Source organism: Vulpes vulpes, chromosome 12, assembly GCF_048418805.1.
Source record: "Vulpes vulpes isolate BD-2025 chromosome 12, VulVul3, whole genome shotgun sequence".
Taxonomy (NCBI): Eukaryota; Metazoa; Chordata; class Mammalia; order Carnivora; family Canidae; genus Vulpes; species Vulpes vulpes.
In genome coordinates this window covers 88,305,471-88,329,846 of record NC_132791.1, presented here as the reverse complement: position 1 = coordinate 88,329,846, position 24,376 = coordinate 88,305,471, and the positions used below count along the sequence as shown (strand labels likewise).

The 24,376-nt window shown below is 49.7% G+C and overlaps 1 protein-coding gene across 1 annotated transcript in view; it reads right to left on the bottom strand.

Annotated features, from left to right (window-relative positions):
* GFOD1 (Gfo/Idh/MocA-like oxidoreductase domain containing 1) overlaps positions 1-17,233 on the bottom strand; it is a 107,068-nt gene extending 89,835 nt beyond the window's left edge. The window contains exon 1 of the mRNA XM_025999346.2: positions 16,807-17,233. Within this exon, the coding sequence (XP_025855131.1) occupies positions 16,807-17,059 (253 nt within the window). The 5' untranslated portion in view covers positions 17,060-17,233. The remainder of the gene's footprint in view (positions 1-16,806) is intronic.
* Positions 17,234-24,376: the final 7,143 nt, after the last annotated feature.

Here is a 24,376-nt window from a genome sequence, read left to right as displayed (position 1 = left end):
CGCCCCCCCGCCCACCCACTGCCCCAGAGTCTCCAGCAATGCCCTCTGAATCCAGGTCAGCCGTGGAATTACACCCAGCTTGCTGCATACCTGGAGGTGGTGACCACAGGGGACCGTGACGATAATAAACACACACAGGGTGTCTGGGTGTGTACAAGGTGTACAGCAGTATGCTGGACCGTAGGGGGTGGTGAGAAGACGTCAGAGATGTATAAGACATGGTGGGAGGAGGGAGTCAGCCCGTGTCTCCTCCGGGACAGTACAGGGGCCACTGTGTCTGCGGCCACGGGTCACATTGCTAATGAATGTCTGCAAGTCAAAACGCTGCCCTCGGCCCAGAGCCACCAGGACAAATGGAAAACCACAACAGTCCTGTTTTACTCTTATCCAAGATGACACGTTGACATTTATCTTTGGCCTGTTTTAACCATGGGTTGTGATCAGAAGGGAAGGGAAGCCCAATCTACTGGCAACACAGCTCCTCCGGCTATGTACTGTCTCCTCCGTTAGGAAATTCGATGGGGGGACGCCTGGGTGGCTCAGCAGTCGAGTGTCTGTCTGCCTTTGGCTCAGGTTATGATCCCCACGTCCTGCGATCGAGTCCTGCATCAGGCTCACCATAGGGAGCCTGTTTCTCCCTCTGCCTGTGTCTCCGCCTCTCTCTCTCATGAGTAAATAAATAAAATCTTAAAAAAAAAAAAAAAAAACAGGAAATTCGACGGGAACTCCAACAGAGTCATCCTGACTCCCTTTTCATATCTTGAAAACCATAGCAGACTGTGCATGCGGAGTACAGATTTTGCAGCATGTTGCGCTGGCAAACACACGCAAGCCTTAGAGTCCAGCAGACCTACATCCGACTCCGATTCCACCGCTCAGCTGACAAAATATAGCACTTGACAGAGGGAAGGCACCCCTGCAAAGACCTACGGTGATTTTTACCAATACCAAGAAGCCAGCCTTTGCCAACTAAACTAGGACATGCCATCGACTGTAAGACAGGTCTGCATTGTAGATGCTGAAGACTGAAAAAAAAAAACTTAGTACCCTAGAATCCATGATATGTGAGGAGCGCCTGGGGGAGGCTCGGTTGGTTAGGCATCCAACTCTTTTTTTTTAAAGATTTTATTTATTTATTCATGTGAGACAGGCAGAGACAGAGACATAGGCAGAGGGAGAAGCAGGCTCCCAGGATCATGACCCGAGTCAAAGGCACCCACTGAGCCATCCAGGAGCCCCAGAAGTCTGACTCTTGATCTCAGCTCAGGTCTGGATCTCAGGGTCATGAGCCCCATGTTGGGCTCCACAATAGGCATGGTGCCTACTTTAAAAAAAAAAAAAAAAAAAAAGATCCCTATCTCCAAATTAAAAGAAGAAAAGTACTGGGTAGGTTCTGGGTAGATTATAAACTCTTTCATAGTAGATACCATATCTTACCATATCTTATACATCTCCGACCTCTTCTTACCCCCCCTACGGTCCAGCATACTGCCGTACAACTTCAAGATATGAAAACTTGTACACACCCAAAAAATGGATGGTGAATACAAATGTTGAACCAGTTCGAAAACTGATACCCCCAACAGGTGAAACTGCTGTCCAGAGGGGATGTAGCCAATGCAATCCCACTGGCTTCCCCAGCACCTAGAAGCAACAAGTGCACCTGCCAGTACTGTCCTGACCGGGCTGTGGGGGCGGGAAAGGAGACAAGCCAGTGTCAGCGGCTCAGTGCATGTCCCCCCCTGAATCACCCACACAGGCAGACTGTGGTGGCGCCCACTGCAGTGAGTAAGCACAAGTAGCCACGTCTCAGTTCCACAGACAAAGCAACACGGAGGTACCCCTAGGCCCCCCGGGGAAAGCCAGGCAGCCTCTGTGCCCTAGATGTGAACGGCTGTGCATATTAAGTCAGACAGGCTATGTCCCCCAGGGCTCTAAACCTGTCCCCCAGGACTCTCTGAGAACAGCACTGTGCAGTGTAAACAAATGTCCCACGTGGGTGGAGCTAGAAGGAGCAGTTTAGACAAACAGAACCATGTGGCATTATTTTTTTTTCCCCTTAAATGTTTATCCCTGCTGGTTTTTCCTCCTCTGGGGCCCCAGCTCTATTGGAAAAGGGGAATAGACGGAACAGAGGAAAGAATCTCATTTTCCACCGCCCACTTTGGATTATTCATAGTCATGTAGGATATGAGAGGGGCTGCCAATGACAAATTTCAGCAACAAGTCATCTCAAATCCCTACCTTAGCCCTTGACTTCAGGCAAGCGCCATTCTGTGGGAGGCGCGTTGGGCATGTGTGTGCCCACACCGTCACCAAGGCACACTCCCCTCACTCCCAGCTCCAATCAGCTGGAACTCCCGCAGCCCCAGCACTCCAAGCAATGCTCACACAAATGGGTACTGATTTCACAAAGGGAGTGGGACTTGAGGGCGGGGGAGTGCCAGTAATAATTAGAAAAGCAGGGGCACCTGGGTGGCTCAGTCCCTTAAGCGCCTGCCTTCTGCCTTGGCTCAGGTCATGATCTCTGGGTCCTGGGATCGAGTCCTGCATCAGGCTCCCTGCTCAGCGAGGAGTCTGCTTCCCCCTCTCCCTCTGCCCCTCCCCCCACTCGTTCTTTCTCTCTCTTTCTCAAATAAAATCTTTAAAAAATTAAAAAATAAATTGGAAAAGTGGATTTACCTATTTGTTGAGGCTTCACGTGCTACTACTTCTGCAACCTTTCCCCTTGGGTGCAGGGAAAGACGGGGGAGTAGAGAGAGGAGGTGTTCAAGGTGGGGGGGGGGGGGAACCCAAGTGCCGGCAGAAGCCGAGAAAGCAACTTTCCCATGAAGTCAGGGTTCTTTCCCAAAGCCGGCCCTCGGGAACTGGCTGTCAGTGTTCTAGGTTGTTGTGGGATGAAGACTCCTGCGGCGAGTCCCTTCCCTCCTGCCTATGCTGCTCTCTGCTTTGAGCTGTACATTGGTCCAAAGTTGGGAAACCCTCCCTAGGTTGTTGGGAGGGCTAAGGAAGCATCTGCTACATTCCCACCCTGGCCTCACGCCAGCCTCAACTGTGCCATCTGCTGCCCAAAATACCTGTGGTGACCCCCAGTGGGCAGGGGTACCACTTACCTGCTTACTCATTCCCAACATCTACTGGGGATTTTAGGAGACTTTCCACAGCTGGCCTATCTCCTTCTTGTTAGAGTCCTTACTAATACATAGAGAAGGTCATGCCCATACTTTCTGAAGCTTCTACTCATGAGACACCAAACCCACTGTGCAGACTCTCTGCCCATTCTTGGGAGGAAAAGAGATGCACTCAACAGTTTGGATGTCTCAAGAATCCACGTCTAGGGGCACCTGGGAAGCTTAGTCAGTTGAGCACCTGACTCTTGATTTGGGCTCAGGTCATGGTCTCAGGGTCCTGGGATCGAGCCCTGTGTGTCAGGCTCCATGCTAAATGCGGAGGCCTTGAGGAGTCTCTCCTTTTCTCTCTGCCCCTCCCCCCACTCGCAAACTCTCTCTAAATAAGATCTTTAAAAAATAAAAAATAAAAAGAATCCACATCTACATCAAGCATAAATGAGTGCTATGTTCACTGCTGAATCCCCAGCCCTGAGATTAGTGCTGTCTGCTAGAACTTTCTGCAATGAGGTAGATGTTCTATGATGCACCGTCCAATATGGAAGCCACCAGCTAGCCAGACGCAACGTCTGAGCACTTGAAATGTGGCCAGGGCAATTGAGGAACTGAATAGCTTATCTCATTTAGTTTTAATTTATGTACATTTAAAGAGCCACACACAAGAGTATAGCAAATGGCTACTGTATCACAAAGCATGGAACTAGGCAGTGCCCAGTATGTGGATGGTGCTCAAAAAATAATCTGTCCAAGGGAAGAGTGACTAGATAGTAAGCAGCCCACCATAATAAGTTCTGATGAAGCAGGATTCTCACATTTATCAGGTATTCACTTTAAACAAATCCCTGCTTATTAAGTCAACAACCTTCTGAGTCAGGTACTTTGGTTAACTCTGCTTTACAAATGAAGAAACTGAGGCTCAGAAGAGTTTAAGAGGAGGATCCATGGCCACAGAACTCGGCAAGACCAGCACAGGGACGGGGCCGCCTCTTAAAAGTGGTCAACTTCGCCACTAATGGAAAAAGCATTCAGGAGCCTCCCTTTTCTTTCCACAGGATGACACCAAATTCAACAGGCATCTTTTCCTTTTGAAATAAAGCAATGAAGATACAGTGTGTCACCTGTGGTGATGTTTTAATTTAAAGACTTTATTTATTTATTTATTTATTTATTTATTTATTTATTTATTTATTTGAGGGTGGGGATCTCAAGCAGACTCCATGCTGAGTGAGAAGCCGGCTCAGGACTCAATCCCAAAACCCATGAGATCATGACCTGAGCTGAAACCAAGAGTTGGACACTGACCCATCTGAGCCACCCAGGGGCCCCTGTGGAGACATTTTAAAAGCCTAGCCAGTGCACTCACCTAGCAAGGCTCTGGTGACCGACCACTGGATCCCTGGTCAAGAACTAACCATCCATCCCACCACTGTGGCATTTCCCTACAACCATCTCCCCTGACAGCAGGCTACCCTGCAGGAGGAGCCTCACAGCCACGGGAGACCTCCGGTGCCCTGATGCTGACAAGCCTGTCCACATGTCAAGCACTGAGTGTCCTTCTCCAAGGAGAGTCCCTTACCCTTTCTCCTGCAGTGAATCACAGCCCCACCCCAGCACTGACCCTTGTACCATAAGGGGTTCAACTGTATCACACACAGACACGAATTTCCAAGTTTCTGTCACCATGGAACACAAGCACAAAACCAGGAGCTGAGCAGAGACTCCCCTTCTCCTCAGCTGACTCCACTCTCCAACCACCACATGGACCCAACTCCATCACACAGGGAGCTTTTGTCTTTACAGTGTCTCTCACTGAATGGATTTTTGCAGCTCTTTTCACACCCTATAAGACTGCCATTTGTGCTTCTCTCAAGGGGGTTCTTTCCAATGATCCTGCAAGCTGTTTCCTTCCCCTACCCCAGAGGAGTGTCATCTGTGACTGTCATCATTTGGAATTGAGGGGAGAGAAAGATTTAAGTGGAACTTAATGCTGATGGGGTGGGGAGATCGATTTGCTGGCAAACAAAAATAATTTTAATTCTAGATAAGAACAAAAAAAAAATTTTTTTTAATTTTGGACATTCTTAAAGTACCCTCACTTTGTCCTAAATGGTCAGTCGTAGGAAACACCATTTTCCTCTGAATATTACTCCAGAATCCTTGAAAAGGATTTTATATCATAGAACCTTCTATATTTTCCTTCACAATTATTTAAATCCGACCCCCCCTCTTCTGGATCCAGTATAAGCCCCAGAAGGTCCTCCTGGACCATCCAGGCCCTCAGGAATTCCTCTTCCCTCTGCTTTCAGGCAGGATCCATTATCTGTAGGGCCACCTCCTCAGAGACCCATGCTGCCTGAGAAGGGCCCTGGGGACCAGCGTGGCCTTTCCCCACAGGCCCTGTGCATTTTATCTCTAACCTCAAACTCAAGTTCACCACTCAGCAAAACAAAAGCTCCACAGTGAACCTTTTATCCAGCCTCTAGATCTAACCCTTCTAGAAGACAACATAGCAATATTAGAGGAAGCCCCTTCCAGATCTCACTTTTGCAAAGTCTCTCATTCACACATACAACACTTTTTGTGAGGGGAATTCTCCGTTTGGTCTGTTTTTGTTTTCCCTGTTTTTTCTCTTTCATCTGTTTTAATACCCTTTGTGGATTGCCATGGGGAAGCTACCCAGGTGGCTGACACTTAATCCAATACTGATATTTTGAGGTTATTCAATTGCCTTAAGCAAATACTTCCTGGCTTTACAGTATCACAATTCACTCTGCACTTAATCATATATTTTATTGTATTGTTGTGTGTTTGCATATACTTATCTTGTGTTCAGAACAAAGACCATATCTTACTATCTGGGTCATTGCTAACAGCCAACACAGTGCTACAGGCATTCAAACGCATTTATTAAATAAAAATAAATGAAGAAGAGAAACACTCTCCAGACACTGGGCAGGATAAGTAACTGAGAGATCCTGGACCACCTCAGAGAATCTTCAAATTGGGAATATCCCAAAAAGAATGTTTAGGGCATTATCAGGGCCCAAGGCAACACTGGTGCCCGAGAAGTCAGCATCCGCTCACATGGCTGTCTCGCTTTTCTAAATAATGAACCATTTCAATGAATATTTGGCAAAGCTAATTTTACTTGGGCTGGAGAACTTGTTCAGCTGCATCTAGTTCCAAAATCAAAAATAAAGGGAAGTTATTTGAAAACCAAAAAATCTACCCCTAATGGGACAACACAACAAAATCACAAAACCAATGCTTACAACCCAATAATAAGAAGACAATCCAATTTTAAATGCTCAAGAAATTTGTAGATAGATGACTGGCCAAGAAGCACATGATAAGGTGCTCAAAATCATGAGCCTTTGGGGAAATGCAAATCAAAATCATAATGAAGTAGCGCTAAACACTATAATATTGGCTATACTCAAAAAGGCTGACCATACCAAGCGTTGGTAGGAATATATGATGGTAAAGCTACTTCAAACAATGGGGGGGAGATCTACTTATTTGTGAGAGAGAGTGTGCAAGCAGGGGGAGGGGCAGAGTGATAAGGAGAGGGAGTCTCAAGTGGACTCTGCTGAGTTTGACCCTGAGATTAAGACCTGAGCAAAAATGAAGAATTGAATGGTACAGCTGCTTCAGAAAGCAGTCTGGTGGTTAAATAGGTAAATATATACACATCATACAACCCAGCAATTTCACTCTTAGATATCTATCCAAGAGAAGTGAAGGCATAGATCTAGAAAAGACTAGTATGCAAATGTTCACAGCAGCATTATTCATCATCATTAAAAACTGGAAAGAATACAAACATCCATCAGATGGTGAATGGACAAACCAATCATGGTATATCCATACAATGGACTATTACCCGGCAATAAAAAAAAAAAAAAAAAAAAAGGAATGAATTTCTGACAGATGCAACAACGTGGATGAACATCAAAAACATGCTAAGTGAAAGAAGCCAGGCACAGAAGACTACATATCATAGAATTTCATTTATATGACAGCTTTAAGAAAAGCAAAACATGTGTGGTTACCTGGGGCTTAGCCTGGGATTGGGGACTGGCTGCAGACACACACAAGGAAACTTTTGGGGATGTTAGAAGCATTCTAGAACTTTGGACATGACTATTATAAACATTTACTAGAAATCACTGAGTCTCAATAGGTAAATTTTATGATGCACAAAGTTTATCCCAGTAAAGCAAAAAAAGCAAAGCTAAAGCTACAAACCAACTTAATTGGGGCTTCAAAACCCTATAGCTTCAGCTTATGCATACTATGCCAAAAGAGCCTCTCAGTGCCATAAAAGCTATTACAGTTGGAAACGAGAAATTTTAAAAATAATTCGGATCATTTTAACATAAAGTTATTTTTTCTGCATTTTTTTAATACTCCACAGGGCATTAACAATTCTCAAAAAAAAAAAAAAAAGCCTAAACTCCAGGGTGTCCCCAGCTCACCTGAGAAGCCAGGGGGGGCTTGTGGTTGAGCATCTGCCTTTGGCTCAGGTCATGACCCCAGGGTCCTGGGATCAAGTCCTGCATCAGGCTCCGTACAGGAGCCTGCTTCTCCCTCTCTGTGTGTCTCTCATGAATAAATACATAAAATCTTAAACAAACGAACAAACAAACAAAAATCCCTAAGAAGCCAGCTTCCCCGAAGCCCTGCTGAGAGACATAGACTCAGTCAGGGTAAAGGGTCCATGTGGGTCTCAGCAGTGAGGATTTTAAAGCTTTTCACCCAACAGTCACCTTGGTCAAGTCTGAACCAAAAAGATCTTTTCTTTTGCCTTCAAGGTCTTCCTGCTTTAGAGGAAGATGTTCAAGAGAGTGCTCTCTGAGGGGCCCACACTCACCAGCTGAACTCAGTGGAGCAGCTTCAACAACAAGTCTTTCCAGACCCACACTCACATGACACGTCTGCCAGGTTTGTCAATGCCCAGCCTGACCGGCCAGGTGGACTTGATCCAGGCCAAATTTGTATTCATCAGGGTTCTCCAGAGAAACTGAATCAATGGGGAGGGGGTGGATGGGTGTATGTGGGGGGAGAGGGAGAGAGAAGGGGAGAAAGGGAGGAAGGAAGGGAGAGAGGGAGGGGGTAGGGGAGGGAGGGGGACAGGAGGGGGAGGAAGACCTCAGGAGGGTGAATGAAAGCAAGGTAGATTTATTTTTAAGGAATTGGCTCATGCAATTATGGAAACTGGCAAGTCCAAAATTTGCAGGGCAGCAGGCTAGAGACCTAGGGAAGGGTTGATGTTGCAGTTTCCAGTGTGAAGGCCATCTGAAGGTGGAAATTCTTCTTCCTCAGGGACCTCAATCTTTTTTCCTGACTCCTGACTCCTTGGAGGCCCTACCCTAATACTTGTGCACAAAGGGTCTCTCCCCGCAGTTCTCTGCTGCCACATCCAAGCAGGAGGTGCTGGACCATAAAACTCCATGGAGCCAGCTATGTTTATCTACTTTCCCATCACATACTTTACAAACATTTACATTCTAAATTTAATAATAAGGTTGGCATCATTGGATCATGACACACATTTTTTCTTTCCTGTTTTACTGTGGTCCTTATAAAAGCGATGAAATGTCAAATGTGTGTTTGAGGACAGTATATAAAGAACCTGAGAAAGCAAGAAATGCCTACATTTGTAAAATCTTCAACGAAGTCTGTGTTTTTGTCATTAGCGCTTTCTGGGAGTGCGGCGCAGCTTAGGATGCCCACTTTTAACCCCTCCAGCCCCACTTCCTGCAGTAGAGGGTCCCCATGGCATTTTGTGATGAGTCCCCCACGTTACCAGATAACCTCCAAAGACTGGGCCAGGAGAGAGCATCAGACACAAGCAGAGACAACTAGGAGTGGGGGCTGGAGTTGGGGAGGCTAAACCGGTAATATTCCTATTTGGGAGCTCTGTCTACCACCACATGGGGCCCCGAAGCAGAAAAGACCAAAGAGCAATGGATGATGAGGTCACCACACGAACAGAAGCACAGCACAGAATGATAAAATTCCAGGAGTTCAGAGTTCCCAAGTACCCACTGGGGCCTGAGCTACGTCCCCACCCCTGAATTCCACAAAGGGCCCTGCATCCTTCTCACAGGCGATGATAAAACCTCACAGGAGCATGGTGAGTTCCTGGGAACACCATCAGCACCTTCTAGATCATGTCTCTGTAAAGCAAGTATCGGATTCTCAGCAAATCCCACATCTGAAGCTTGGCTTATGCACATTCCCCTTAAAAAAACAAAAATAAAAAGGTGGGGGTGGCACCTGGGTGGCTCAATCAGATAAGCCTCAGACTCGTTATTTTGGCTCAGGTCAGGATCTCAGGGTCATGAGATTGAGCCCTGTGCTTAGCAGTGAGTCTGCTTGAGACTCTCCCTCTGCTTCTCCTCCTCTCCCGGCTCATAGTCTCTTTCTCTCCCTCTCTCGCTAAATACTTTTTTTTAATGTAAAAAATAAATTTAAATGGATTAAAAATTTTTTAACTATTTTCTGAATCTAGGTAGATGGAATCATCTCTTTATAAAATATGAAAAGCAATCCTCAAAAGTATCATTTGGAATAGGCTGAAGAATTGATCACCTCAATGAGACATAGAATAATCTTTATTAGGTTTATGCAGATAGCTATGGGCAGAGGTGGGGTGGCTAAGCCTGTCCACATCCCCTCTCATTTTAATTGTCACATCAATTATATACACTTAGTTTTTTTCTAAGTTTTTAAGATTTTATTTATTTATTCATGAGAGAGGCAGAAACATAGGCAGAGGGAGAAGCAGGCTCCCTGCAGGGAGCCCGATGTGGGACTCAATCCCAGGACCCCGAAATCATGACCTGAGCCAAAGGCAGATGCTCAACCACTGAGTCACCCAGGTACACCAGTTATATATACTTATATCATAGTATCCTAACACAGTATCTTAACATACTATGTCATAGTATCTTAACCCATCTTTTTGATCAGAAGCCTGAAGTTCAGCAGGGATGGTTACACAGTCCTGACCCACCAACCTTTTGTATCATCCATGCTTCTGTGACTCACAAGGCCATCTACAGTGACAAGCCATAACTGCCCTGAATCAAAATATGTAACTAATTGCCCCTATATTTCTTTCTTGTTAAAACCCTTAAAACATGCTATTTACTTCCACCACTTTTTTTTTTCTTTTGGTTCTTCCCCCATTTCGGGATCAAAATGACCAATTTCTTCATCTGGCTTCTCCTCACTCCGATTTGCACTTCTGCAGAATCGAACATTTTTGAAGCCAGATATCATCAACAAAACAATCACTCAACTGCACCTAATTTCAGTTAGATGAAATGAGACTGGCGAGGCTTGACTTTTCCTCACCCAACGCTGTCATTTCTTCCATCTACACAATGCCCCAGGACTTCCTCAGCCCTACACCAGGCTGATAGACCAAAACCACTGCACTTGGGGCTCAGCAGTGGAGAATACCCAGAGAGAAAAAAAAAATGCAATTGCCTCTTCTGCACGGTCTTCATAGAAAAATGCATCCAGAATAGGCTTCAAGGGGGAGCTGGAAATGTGGGCTGTGCTGGTTATTACTGAGTCCAAAAGGGACATCTGATCATCAGTGGCCGTCTGTCGGCCTGTGTGGCAACCACGCTCAGCACCCCTCCACCCGGGTCTCACTCCTGTTCCCGCAGGCCTTCTCCGAGTACACCTGCTGCTACTCCGCAGTAGGGCATTAAAGTGCGGGGTGCTCCAGGTCCTCAGCTGAGGATGCCAAACAAGTCAGGGCAAGGTTACTGTGCACACAGTCAAGGAAGGCTCCACGGAACTCTACAGTCTTCTTCGCAGTCCCAGAGGAGCCTCCCGTCCCCCAGAGAGGCTTCCCCCAGAGAGTCTGCACTACTGTCTCCAAAAACTGGGGCAGGGAACGTGAAAACAGATGCCGTCACATTACACACAAAGGCGGCAGATATTTTAACACAGCTCCCCCGCCAGGTTAATTATTCACAGTAGGGTTGGTCTTGTTTTCCCCAAAGGCAGAGAGCCATCCCAGCTCTGTGTCCAGCAGCCACCACAGGCACATCACCCGGGAGCTGGAGAGACATTCTGAATCTTGGGCCCCGCCTGGGAATCTGCATTTTGACAAGATTTTCCCCCTCGGGTGGCTGTCTGGGAGGCACTGCGCTACTGCAGGCAGGACAAAATGTTACTGACTGATTGACCCATCCTGTTTATGACCTTTTGCCTTCTTCCCCCAAGCATTCATTCATTCACTGAAAATGCATTCATTCGTCATTTGGCAAATATTTATAGTGTGCCTACTAGGTGACTCAGAGCCTGGTACTGTCTAGGGGAGATAAGGCCACCCCGGTGAGCAAAGCAGGCACGGGCCGACCTCACAGAGCTTTCATTCCAGCTGGGGAGACAAACAGCAAATGAGAGAACAAGCAAACAAATGAGAGAGGTCATCACAAACAGCGATAATGCTACCAAGAACACAGAGAGGCTACAGAGGTTAAAGTGAGAAGTGGGGAAGAGAACTTCTGGTTGGGAGGGAAAGACCAGAATGGTTTCTCTGTCTCTGTCTGTCTCTCTCTTTCCTGATAGAACATTTGAGCTGGAACATCAGAATGAGTCCAGAGGAATGAGGGAGAACCCTCTGGGCAGAGGGAGGAAAAGCCAGTCTGCAAAGGCCCAGAGTCAGGAAGGAGCTGGTGAGTCTGAGTTAGAAGGCCCAAGTAGGGATCCCTGGGTGGCTCAGTGGTTTAGCACTGCCTTCAGCCCAGGGTGTGATCCTGGAGACCTGAGATCGAGTCCCACATCAGGCTCCCTGCATGGAGCCTGCTTCTCCCTCTGCCTCTGTCTCTGCCTCTCTCTCTCTCTCTGTGTCTCTCATGAATAAATAAATTAAATTAAATTTAAAAAGAAGGCACAAGTAGCTGGAAGGTAGTGAGCCGGGGGATGGGGATTACTAGACAGGGCTTGTCCAGGCCAAGAAAACTGAATGTTGCTCCAGGTGCCATGGCAGCCACTGAGAGATTCTGAGCAGGGAATGAATGACATAGCATCATACATATGCATACACGCCACTCACCTGTTATACAGAGGCTAGCCTGGATAAGGAACAAGAGTGGACCTAGGGCGGTGGCGGGTGGCTCGCTGCACAGCCTAGGTGCAGGAGGACAAACCGGACATAGGTTTTGACGGACTCCCCAAAGGCCAGCTAGGAGCTGTGCTGCTCTGGATACAAAGGTGAGGGAGACCATCCTGGCTGCCTTCAGGCACCTGGCAGTCAGGGGGCTCCTGGAAGTGAGGCCTGCAAAGCAGCTCAGCAAAAAAAGCAGTGTCATCTCGGGGACCGGTAAATTTGGCAACATCTATCTACATTAAAGGAAATGAACACATACTTTTTGACCAGCAGCTCACATATTTACCCTACAAGCACAGTGGTGAGTGTGCAAACCGACATAGGTTCTAGGTTATTCACCACAGGTTCGTATAGGCAAAAGATTGGGAACAACCAAAATGTGGGTAGTAGAGAACTGGTTAATGAATTTTGCTTTAACCATACAATGAAATACTATATAGCAAAAAATAGAAACACGGAGGCATGCCTGGGTGGCTCAGTCAGTTAAGCCTCTGCCTTCAGTTCAGGTCATGATCCCTGAGAGTATCTCCCAGTTGAAGAACAGAGACTGGGGAGTGGGGGAGGGAGGGGGAAGGGGGGGGAGACACTTGCTCTTCCCTGTAAAATTTTATGGTATTTTTAATTTATACCACGTAATACATAACTCATTCAAAAATAAATGAAATTTAAATTGTACACTAAAATAGGTTTGAGATGGGGCACCTGGGTGACTCAGTGCATCTGCCTTTGGCTCAAAGGGTGATCCCGGGATCCTGGGATCAAGTTCAGCATGGGGTTCCCCAATAAATTTTTACTTAAATAAATACATAAAATGGGTTCGAGAAAAGATGAAGACAGCCTTTGGCACTAGACCACAGCAGGGTATGAGAAGGGCGAGACTCTGGAGAGGAGGGAATCCTGGGGCCAAGTCCTGCAGTATGAACAGGCATCCATCACAAACATGAGCCAGAAGGTGTTCCAGACAGAGGCATGGACCTATAAGCAAACAGGGACCGTTCCAGGACACCTCAGTCATTCTGGGTTTCACTAAAGTGCACAGGGTTCCAGAAGAGCCAGCAGCCAGAAGAGCCTGGGCAGGCTTGTCATGAGGCCAGCTCCTGCCTGTCAAGCCAAGAAGCTAGGACTCTTCTAGAAGTGACAGCAAGGGGCACGGTGACATGATCAAGTCTGCAGCTCTTCAAGGAAAGGCTGGCAGTGGTGTGGAAGCTGGAGAGAGGCAGTGGTGAGGAGGGGCAGACTGGAAACTCACCCAGAGACCTAGAGAGGGGCCCCTGTTCCTTCTGTGGAGGAAGCAATGATGGAGAAAAAGGAACTGAGCCCACGCATGGGGCAAACAGGAATAAAAGATAACACCAAGAACCTCACCCGAGCTACTGTGATCTGAGAGAAGGAATTGAAGCCAAGAAGCAAGTTTAGGAGGCGAGAGAGGAAGAAAGGACTCTCAGAAGGTAGAAGCGTGGGTTCAAATCCCAAGCTATCCATCCCTGAGCAATTCTGCTCAGCTCTCCGAATTTTAGTTTGCCTTATTTATAAACTGGGGCTAACATCTATGTTTGAGGGCTATTCTCATCATGAAATGTTTTATTTTTTTTAAAGATTTTATTTATTTATTCACGAGAGATACAGAGACAGAGGCAGAGACGTAGGCAGAGGGAGAAGCAGGCTCCCTGCAAGGAGCCCGATGCGGGACTCAATCCCAGGACCCAGGATCACGCCCTGAGCTGAAGGCAAGATGCTCAACCACTGAGCCACCCAGGCGTCCCAAATAAAGTGTTTTATATGCAGCACCTACCACATCGCCTGGCCCTCACGAGGTACTTAGTAAAAGACAGTCCTAGGCACTATCGAAATTGTACAAAAGAAGTGCAGGAAGTCTCCACAACAGAGAAATATGACTAGCTCACCAAAGTAGGGATTTCAAGGGAAGTCTTAGAAATTAAAGGAGGATGTATATGATCCTATTGATTCCAAGTGTCATTCCCTGATGGTCCCCAGGCCAGCCCCTCACCTTGACAGACTTGAAACCAGTCACGAGTATGGACAGAGGGACCACTCGCCATTGCTGGGCAAGCAACTCAAAAGCCCAGGCCTTTGCCAAAAGAAGGACAATTCACCAGGATCAGTCAAGACTGGCTTGTTCCAATTTCAGGCAAACACCAGCATCTATAAACCCCCCAACGGCCAAACCAACTCTGCAACTGTCCCGGGTGTTTCACTTCCTGTGTTAGGGATGTTGAACCTCACCACGACAGCAAACACACCAAGACAATCACCCAGCTGCACACTCGCAGGTACAACGTGGAAGAAAGTGACCTCTCGGGATTTTCCAGTGAAGATGAACTGGGGAAAGAGATGAAGGTCCAGCCCCATCTAAATTCAATACCCCCACGTTTTCTATAATCACAAACTATCTGAAATGACCTGCCAAAACAGAAGTGGGGGGAAAAAAGTCCCAAGACTTACTACACAAATATAAACAAAACCCTATTCCTTAGTCATGGGAATATTCCTTATTCCGGGGTCTATTTCCAAAGACTCCTGCTTGGTTTTGAAGAGATTAACTCTTGTTAATCTTAAGGATTTTTGAAAATAAAAACAGAAGTATCCAGAAATGTATAATTTATGCCACCTCTCTCCAACCCAGAGCAGCCCAAATGCTTTCTTGGTTAACGTACAAGAGACTGTCAGAAAATAGGAACATTCTTGTTCCCCGAATGGCTGCTCATCTGGAGATACGCCTGAGGGGTGCTGACCTGCAAGACTGTGTTGTCATAGTGGGGGGAAAGCAATGTTACAAGGTCTTTCTGATATGACCAGTCCTGGGCTTTCCACAGACACGGATTGGATACAAATTGTCCTTACAGGGCAGCCGGGGTGGCTCGGTGGTTTAGCGTCTGCCTTTGGCCCAGGGCATGATCCTGGAGTCCCAGAATCGAGTCCCACATCAGGCTCCCTGCATGGAGCCTGCTTCTCCCTCTGCCTGTGTCTCTGCCTCTCTCTCTCTCCTCTCTGTGTATTCTCAGGAATAAATAAATAAAATCTTTTAAAAAACTGTCCTTACAGATTTATGCCATATGATGGTTATGACCCATCTGGTATGCACAGATCCACCGTAAACACGAAGGTTAGCAACCTGATTACTATATTACATCAAACAGAAAACTCAGAACCCCATAACATTCAATCCAAGGCCCAAGAAAATAAGCAACAAAGGTCAGAAACTTAGTAAAGTACAATAAAAAATGGTTTTCTAGGAAGAAAGAGTTCTAACATTCTGGTCATTCAGATCTCTGAAGACAGAATTACACACACACACACACACACGTATGTATACATTTCACCTGCCCTAGATCCATCCCTGTTTTAAAAGATAAAACTCGCCTTTACATAAATTACCACTGGCTTCTAAGTACTGTCCCTGCTCTTCGCCTTGTAACTTCAACGTCCTGTCCTGGGCCATAAGCTTTGTCTCTTTTCCTCGCCAATAAAAATTCCAACTCTCAAGGGTGGGTGTTACATATCCTGGGAGGGTAAGGAGTGAAGGAGTGAGCCACAGTCCTGGGATTGTCTTCGGTAGGTGTGAGAACTGCTGATGGACAAAACAGGCGCTGCTTTTTCCTCTGGGCAGGGCAGGGCGCGGATGCTCTGTGCTCTGAGATGGTTCGGGGCTGCCTGGGTTAGGCGGGCGCGGGGTGGGGGGGGGGACCGCAGGGTGGGGGGCAGGGAGTTCCCTCCCAACCTGCTCCTCCACGTCAGGCCTGGGAACTTTCCCGACGATTAAGGAGGGACTCCTTGCATGCTCCCGCGTGCAACCGACAGCCTTGGGCTCCTTCCCACTCAAAGCAGCCATCCCTTGGAAACTCCTGCGCCCAGCCCCTCAAAATTTCAGATCCCTTATTCCAAGCCCACGCAGAAGACAATTCCTGAGCTGCCACCAGGGTTCAATTCCCCTGGTTTTATCAAACCGGTGGCTACGGACCCAGGGCGCCCCCCCCCACACCTGGAAGGCGTCGCAACGCATCCCCTGACCCCCGTCCCACCGCTCCCGCCATCCTTGCTCCCGGCTAACGCGGAATATTCCCAGCTGGACGTCACATTCCGAGCTCACAGCCAAGCAACAGCAGGAGGAAGCGAAGCGGCCTAGCCGGGCGCCACAGCCGCCCCCGCCAGGTGGCCCCCGCCCCCGCGCCCCGCCAGGTGGCCCCCGCGCCCCGCCAGGTGGCCCCCCCCGCCGCCGCCGCCCCCGCCCGCCGCGCGCACGTGTGCGGCCCCGCACTCGCGGTTCTGGGCGCGCACTCGCAGGCGCGCACGCACGCGGGCGGCCCCGGGCACCGCCGGCGCTTAGTCCTCGCGCCCCGCGCTCCGCACCCGGGTCCGCCTCCTCGGCCCCCGCGCCACGCACGTGGGAAGGCGCGTCCAGGTGGCGCCGGCGGAGAGCGGCGAGCGGCGAGCGCGGCGGCGGGGGGGCGGCGCGGGGGCCTGGCGAGCCTCGGGGTGAGGAGGGGGGAGAAGCCGGGGCGGAGGGGAGGGGTCGCTCACCCAGGGTCTTGACCGCGATCTGCCTGGTGAGGGGCGGCGGCAGGTTGATGCACACCAGGTCCACGTCCTGGTGCAGCAGCACCTCGTCAATGCGGCTGGTGTAGAAGGGGACGCTCATCTCCTTGGCCAGCTCCTCCGCTTCCTCCTGCGTGCGGCCCCACAGCGCCTTCACCGCGAAGCCCTCGTCTTTGAGCAGCGGGATGATGACACGGGCCGTGAGGCTGGTGCCGAACACGCCCACCCCGGGAAGCATGGCTGCTCCGGCCGCCGGCTGCTGCTCGGGTCCGCTCTCCGGCCGCACACGCTCGCGCGCGCGCACACGCCCCTCGGGCCGCTCCTGCCCCGGCGCTCGCCGCGGTGCGCCCGCCGCCCAGGGGCCCGGGCAAGGCGCCCGGCTGCCAGGCGCGCCCCAGCCGCAGGCGGAGCAGCCCGGGCAGCCTCAGCGCGGCGCCTGCCGCAGCGTCCGCCACGCGGGGCCCTCGTCCCTCCCGGGGGCGGCGGCAGGGACCCCCCCGGGGCCCCGGCTCAGGCAGCGGCCCCGCCGCGGCGCCCGCCGGCTCCGCGAGCCCCGCCGAGGCCGCCCCATGGCCGGCTCATCCCCGCGCCCGCGCCCGCGCCCGCGCCGCCGCAGCCCGGGGCCCGCTGCCTCCCGCGGGCTTCCCGCAGCCGGACGCTCGCACGCCCGAGTGGTCCGCCCCGCCGGGGCGCCGCCGCAGGGTCCCCGACTGCCGCGCGCGCCCGGGGCTCCGAGCGCAGGAAGCGGGCGGCCAGCAGGAGGCGGCTAAGCGCGCGGCCCGCGGGGCGCCGGGCGCGGGTCTCGGGCTGCAGCGCGGCGCCGGCGGCCACGACCCGGCGCCGGCCTCATTCTGCTGCCATGTCCGCTCGCGGCGCGGCTCGGGCTCGGGCTCGGGATCGGGCTCGGGCTCCGGCTCCGGCGCGGACGGGGGCGGAGTTGGGGACTCGGGCTGTCAGCAGCCGGGTGTCGCCGCCCCGCCCCGCCCCGCCCCCGCCGCAGCGCCGCGCGCCATTGGCCGCCGCGCGCCGCCCCCGCCCCGCCGCCGGGGCTCCTGGTGCGCGCCGCGCGGGGCGCAGGAACCCGCCCGCCCCCGGCCCCCCCCGGCCCCCCCGGCCCCCCCGGCCCCGCCCCGCGCGCCCGCCGCCCCTCGGCGCCTTCCCTTTCTTCGCCCTCGCCTGCTCCTCCGCTCGCCGCCGCTTCCCACGCCCCGCCCCGCCCCACGCGGCCCGGGCCAGTCGTCAGTCCCCGGGAAAGGGGCCGGCGGGCGGCCCGGCCCGGGAGGGCCCGGGGGTGGGGGGTCCCAGCCAGGTGTGCGCCCGGAGCGGGAGCCTTTCCTGCGCGCCCAGGACCACCCCAAGGAAGCCTTCCGGGCACCCCCTCTTAATCCTTGCACCAACCTTAAGGTGATCGGAAGCCCATTTAACTGATAATGTCACCGAGCCCAGGGAAGGGTAAGTGGCGCGCACAGGGTCACGCAGCAGGTGAGCCGCGGGCCGACGCCGCCACCCGGGCTACGACGCGGAGTTCGGGCGCTGGGCTGGAGCGGGCCCCCTCCGAGAGGGCTTGCCCCCGGCCGCGCCTCCCCTCGCGCCCCGCGCCCAGCCTTGCTGCCAAGCTCTGCCCTCCCCGGGAGGCCAGCGGCTCAGTGGACGCTACGGGAGGGGTCCCGGGGGCTGCGGCACGCGTGTCCACGCCTGGGTATCGGGGTGGAGAGGACGCCCCGGCCCGAAGCTCCGCCAGTCCCTTGACCTCTGGCTTCGGCTTCTTTCGCCGCTTCCTTCCCCCCCCCCCCTGCTCCTTTGGAGGGAGCCCCCCCCCCCCCCCGCTGAAGCTTGCCGGGCACCCGCCTGCGCGCATTTCCTGGGCACCGATCACACTGACATGTAAGTAGTAAGCACTCGATAAACATTTGCTAAATAAATAAATATTCACTGAATGTCCACTTTGTGCGCACTTGGTGCTGGGATCCGGGACCCAAAGCTGAATCGTACGAGGCCCGGCTTCCAGCTCCGAGTCTCTTGAGAGGTCAGGGGTCCTGGCATGTCCCTCTCCTGCCTTCGGCTCTCAGCTCCGTGTGGCACAGGCTCCGCTTCGACACCGGAATGGAAAACGTGATACTTGCAAGCTTTTGAAACGACTTGTAACAACTGGCAATGAGGCCGGCGCCTCGTGTGTTGCAATGGGGGGAGGTGGCTGACCTCAGGGCGTTAGAAGAAAGGGACAGAGGACACTGAGTGCTCTGAGTGGCTGCCAGCGGCCTGGGAAGGTCTAAGACAAAAGGAGTATTGCCATCAGTACTGACAGGCTTCTTTTGAGCAGAGGTCTTGTAAGAAGCAAGGCAGGACCGCCTACGAGGGCACAGGGTGCAGGCAATGGTGTCAGACACCAGGCACCCTCTCGGTACACAAGAGGCCAGGCCATGTGTCAGCGATGGCAGCGGTTCATCTGGAGCAGGAGATGTGGAGCTGGGCACCGGGCTTGGAAGCAGAGCCCGAGCACCTGGGGTTGACTCTTAGCTCTGCCGTTATTAGCCATGGGACCTTAAGCAAAATACTTCCCCTTTCTGGTGCCACAGCTATATCTGTTAAGTCAGGGTAATAATGGCATAAACAAAGGATTTTCAAGGACTAGATGAGTTATTTTTATAAAGGCCTTAGAATAGTGTCTGGCACATAGTAAGCTCTAGATAAACGTTAAATAAATATGGAGAAGGGTCCAATACCAGCATCATTGCTCCATGTGAGAGCCAATTATATTGGCCAGGGCAGCAATATCTAGCCAGCAAGAGGTAGTTTGTGTTCCTTTAAAGGGAACTGTACCCTGAGCTTCCGTGTGAATAAAAATAAACCTTACATCTGTGTAATATCAAAAGAAAACTCACATTTGAGTCTCATCAAATGTATAAAGCAAACATCATCCCCATTTCACAGAAGACAAAACTGAGTCCCGGCAGCAACTCAAACTTACAAGTCTAAAACAATGCTTCATTTCCAACCTTCCCCCCCAAAACCGTTGCTCCCCCCAGGCACTCTCATCTCAACAAATGGCACTGCCCGCCCACCGTTTGGCTAAAAACTTTGGAGGCATCCAGGCTCCTCACTAGCATACACTTCTATAGTCCAGCTTTAGCAGATCCTCTCTGCTCAGCTTTCAAAATCATCCAGAGTCTGAGAGCTCCCCTGCATGGTGGTCTCCAGGTCACCATCATCACTGCCTGGACCAGAACATTCACCTCCTCACTGGTCTACCTCTTTGTATTCTCAGTGCTTCCCCCGGAGCTCACATTCTCCACACAGTAGCCAGAGTGAGCCTTGCACGAGCAGAAGAGGGAGAGAGAATCTCAAGCAGACACGCAACACTGAGTACTGGGCTCCATGTCACAACCAGGAGATCACGACCTAAGCCAAAACCAAGAGTCAAATGCTCAACCGAGTGCGCCACCTAGGTGCTCCAGCCAGAGTAAACCTTTAAAAGATAAGTCTGATCATGTCCCACGAGGCTTGACACCTACCAGTCAATAAATCCCAAAGGCCTCAGGATGGCCTGAAGAGCATTGCCTGAACTAACCTACCCTGCCTTGCAGGTCGCTTCACCTACGGCTCTCCACCCTACAGCCTGCATTCCAGAATACTGCCCTCCCCACTGCCCTGTGTAGACCGAGCCTGTTCCTGTCTCATGGCCTTTGCACTTGCTGTTTCCTCTGCATGCCCCGCTTCCACGCACACCCTCCTTCCACCCCCACATATCGGTGTGGCTCACCCTCTCACTTTACTCGGGTCTCTGCTCAGATCTCCCCTCCTCAGATTGCTTTGCCCAACCATCCTGGCTAAAATGACATCTTTGTCACGTTTCATCTTTTTATCTGGCTTTATTTTTCTTTCTACCTCCTCTCACTGCCTCACAACATATTATACACCTGTTTATCTGTTTATCATCTGTTTTCCTGAACAGATTAGAAAATCACAGAGATCAGAAGTTTGTGTGTCTTATTCACTTCTGAACCTCCAGTGCCTAAAATTGTATCTGGCACCTGTAAGACACTCAGTATGCATTTGTTGAACGAATGCTTATAGGTTCTCCCAATAACCATGTGATATTATGAGGAGTATGAGTTAATATTTATAAACTGCTTAGAGCTGTTAATATTTATAAACTGCTTAGAACATGCCAAATGCCATGGTCTAGGTCCCGGAGAAGAAAGGCTGAGTATGGCAGGGTGCCTGCCTTCAGGTTGCTTATGCCTGGTGGCCTGTTAATTGGAGACATGAATGGACAATGGCAACACAGTATGGCTCATGCCACAGTAGGAACCGGCAGGGGGTGATTTGAAGCAGAGGAAGTCTTTGAAATCAGAATGGGAAGCCTTTGAAGACTTTCAGAGAGAGGAGAGGACTAGACCCAGATTTTGAAAGACTTGCTAGAGTTAGCTAGAATAAAGAGGAGAGAATATTCTAGACTGGGAGAGGCTAAAAAGAGGCTAACTCAAGGTGGAAGGGTTTGTGTGAAAGAGACCAGGACATGATGGACAATCACCAAAGACTTAAAGCAGACAGTGAACAATTTTAAAGATGTAAAAAAAATGTTTTTAAGTAATCTCTACACCCAAGGTGGGGCTCAAACTCACAACCCTGAGATCAAGAGTTGCATGCTCTACTGCTGAGCCAGCCAGACACCCAGACTGACATTTTAGAACCATCACTCAGGCTCTGATATGGAGAGGAATTACAAGGGGGTGCACCCTACACAGCCCTGCAAGGTCACCAATGCAATACCCAGAGAATGACGGAAGGCACCGGCGAGGGAATGAAGATGCAGGCACGGGTACGTGAGAAAAAACAGGGCACTCTGCTGTAATGAGATGGAGTCTCCCTGGCCTTGTAGCTAATCAGATGTGGGAAGTGAGTGAGAAACACTTGGGGCGACTTACCAGGTTGTAGTTGGCAGAGAAGCTGGCTGTCCGTCTGTGTCATACTAGTTGACAGTACTGGACAGGGGAGGATTGCTCTTAGCATGCATCGGTCCTGAGCTTCTGATAACATGGACCTTTGAACCCCAGGGCTTTTACACATGATACCCTCACAAATACTGGTGTTTATTCTTCATGTTCTTTGTGTGAGACCCTCTTAAATCTGGAGCCTGAATCCCAACACAACCTGATATCTTGACCTTTTAAACAGTTTTGAAAATAAGTTCTAAAACAGTTCCCTTAAAAGAAATGTGTGGGAAATATCAGGGAGACAGAACATAAAGACTCCTAACTCTGGGAAACGAACTAGGGGTGGTGGAAGGGGAGGAGGGCGGGGGGTGGGGGGGAATGGGTGATGGGCACTGAGGCGGACACTTGACGGGATGAGCACTGGGTGTTTTTCTGTATATTGGTAAATTGAACACCAATAAAAATTAATTTATAAAAAAATAAAAATAAAAATAAAACAGTTCCCTTCATTCCATGATTTATCTGCCAATCTCTACTTTCTGCATCTGGGTGAAGGTTTTAGGCCTATTTTACTGTCATTTAGGATGATTAGCATATGACTCCAAAAAGAACATTCTAAGCCCTTTTTTAGAAGTAAAAATAGTGAGGATCCATTTTTTTTTTATTCACAGCTCTGGGATAATGATAAAATGGGATTTCTTCTCATATTACTTCAGTTTAATGATAATTTTAAATATTTTCATTGTACAAGTCACTGATATAGAAATTTCAGAAGTAAGATGAACTCTACCTTAATCTCTCCATCCTTACTTAGCCACTGTAAAAAAATTGGTTTATTTGCTTCCACAATTTTAGAACTATTCTATGGTTTTAATGAAAAATAAAATATTGCTATCTAGTTAGATTTGTCTGTTCTTTTTGATACAAAGTAGAAACAAGTTTTGCTTATTTTTAGTTGAGTATCCATGAATCCCCAATACCCTTATAAATCTTAACATTTGTAAAATGAAATGCTTTTGCTCTTGGTAGAAACATAGCTTTGCCAAATGTCTGCCAAAGACCCTGGAGCAGTTCTACTAAACACTTCTAATATGCATAGTGCTGAAATTTATTCCTGAACTTGTCATTAGTAGATGTCTTTTTAAAAAGATTTTATTTATTTCTTTATTTGAGAGAGAGCACATGTACACACATGGACCAGAGAGGGGGACAGAAGAGACGCAGGCTCCCCGCTGAGCAGGGAGCCCAGCTCTGGGCTCCATCCTGAACCCTGAGATCATGACCTGAGCTGAAAACAGACACTTAACCAACTGAGCCACCCAGGCACCCCTAGAGTTTTTAAAAGTACTCATTCATCATTATACCTTCAACTCTTTGGGGGGTTTTGTTGTTAATAACAGCTACCATTTATTGAGTGTGTGTATGTATTCACTCCTCACAGCTTTTCCTGGTAAGTACAATTATCCCCATTATTACAAATAAACTGCTACATTAAAAAAAAAAAAAGTTAACTTGCCTGAGGGAGATCATAAAGGCAAGCATTTGACTGAAATCACCAGACTCCCAAATCACAGTCTTACCACAAAGCCCCTGAACTTACATGAGATACCACAGCCTCTGTTTTCCCCTGAAAACAGTGCACTCGGCCCTCTAGAGAAACACACTTGGATTTCCCTTCTGTCCTTCTGCCCTTCCCCTAGCAAAGGTCCACAGCCTGCCTGTGGAGGGGCTCCCTAGAGCTGTGTCCAGGTCAGAAAAAGCAATACTGTGCCTGTACTACTGCTCCCGGGGACAGGGGCATGGGACTGTACTGTCCACTGTCATCTCTCCCTTTGACTCCCGTGATAGCCTCTTCACAGGACAGACTAACGCGCTTGCCGCCTCCCACCTGTAAGTAATCAGAGAGAGCTTTAAAAAGCATCAGCCGGGTGGCACCTGGGTGGCTCAGTGGTTGAGCATCTGTCTTTGGCTCAGGGTGTGATCCTGGGGTCCTGGGATCGAGTCCCCCATCCGACTCCCTGCAAGGAGCCTGCTTTTCTGCCTATCTATATCTCTGCCTCTCTCTGTGTCTCTCATGAATAAATAAATAAAATCTTAAAAAAAAAAAAAAGGCGTTGGCCATGATACTTAAATAATAAGTAAATATATTAAACTTAAAAATTGTATGTCAAATATTCAACGATAAAAAATAATTTTATAAAATACATACCAAGACAAAAATGAATAAAAATAAAATCACTGGCTCTCTTGATGAAAACCCTCCACTGCTTTCCTCCTGCATCTACAATACAATCTAAACCCCTCAAAATGGCCTGTGGGCTCTCAGCTCTGTCCCTCTGTTTAACAGGAATCAGGTTCTTGGGCCCAACAAGGATAGAAGAGAGAAGGACCTAAAAACCTAAGGTACAGGCAAGGCTTTACTGGGGCTACAGATGGAACCGAAAGAAGACAGACGACCAACAGAGCACAGGTCGCACATCCTCCCCAACAGAAAGAAGTCCTGCTTAAACGGAGAAAGTTCTTGCTCAGGGTCCCATTGGGGTCAATAGGCTAAGAGTAAGGAGGAAAAAATGCCTCATCCTGATTGGCTAGAAGGGCCTCGTCCTGATTGGTTGGAA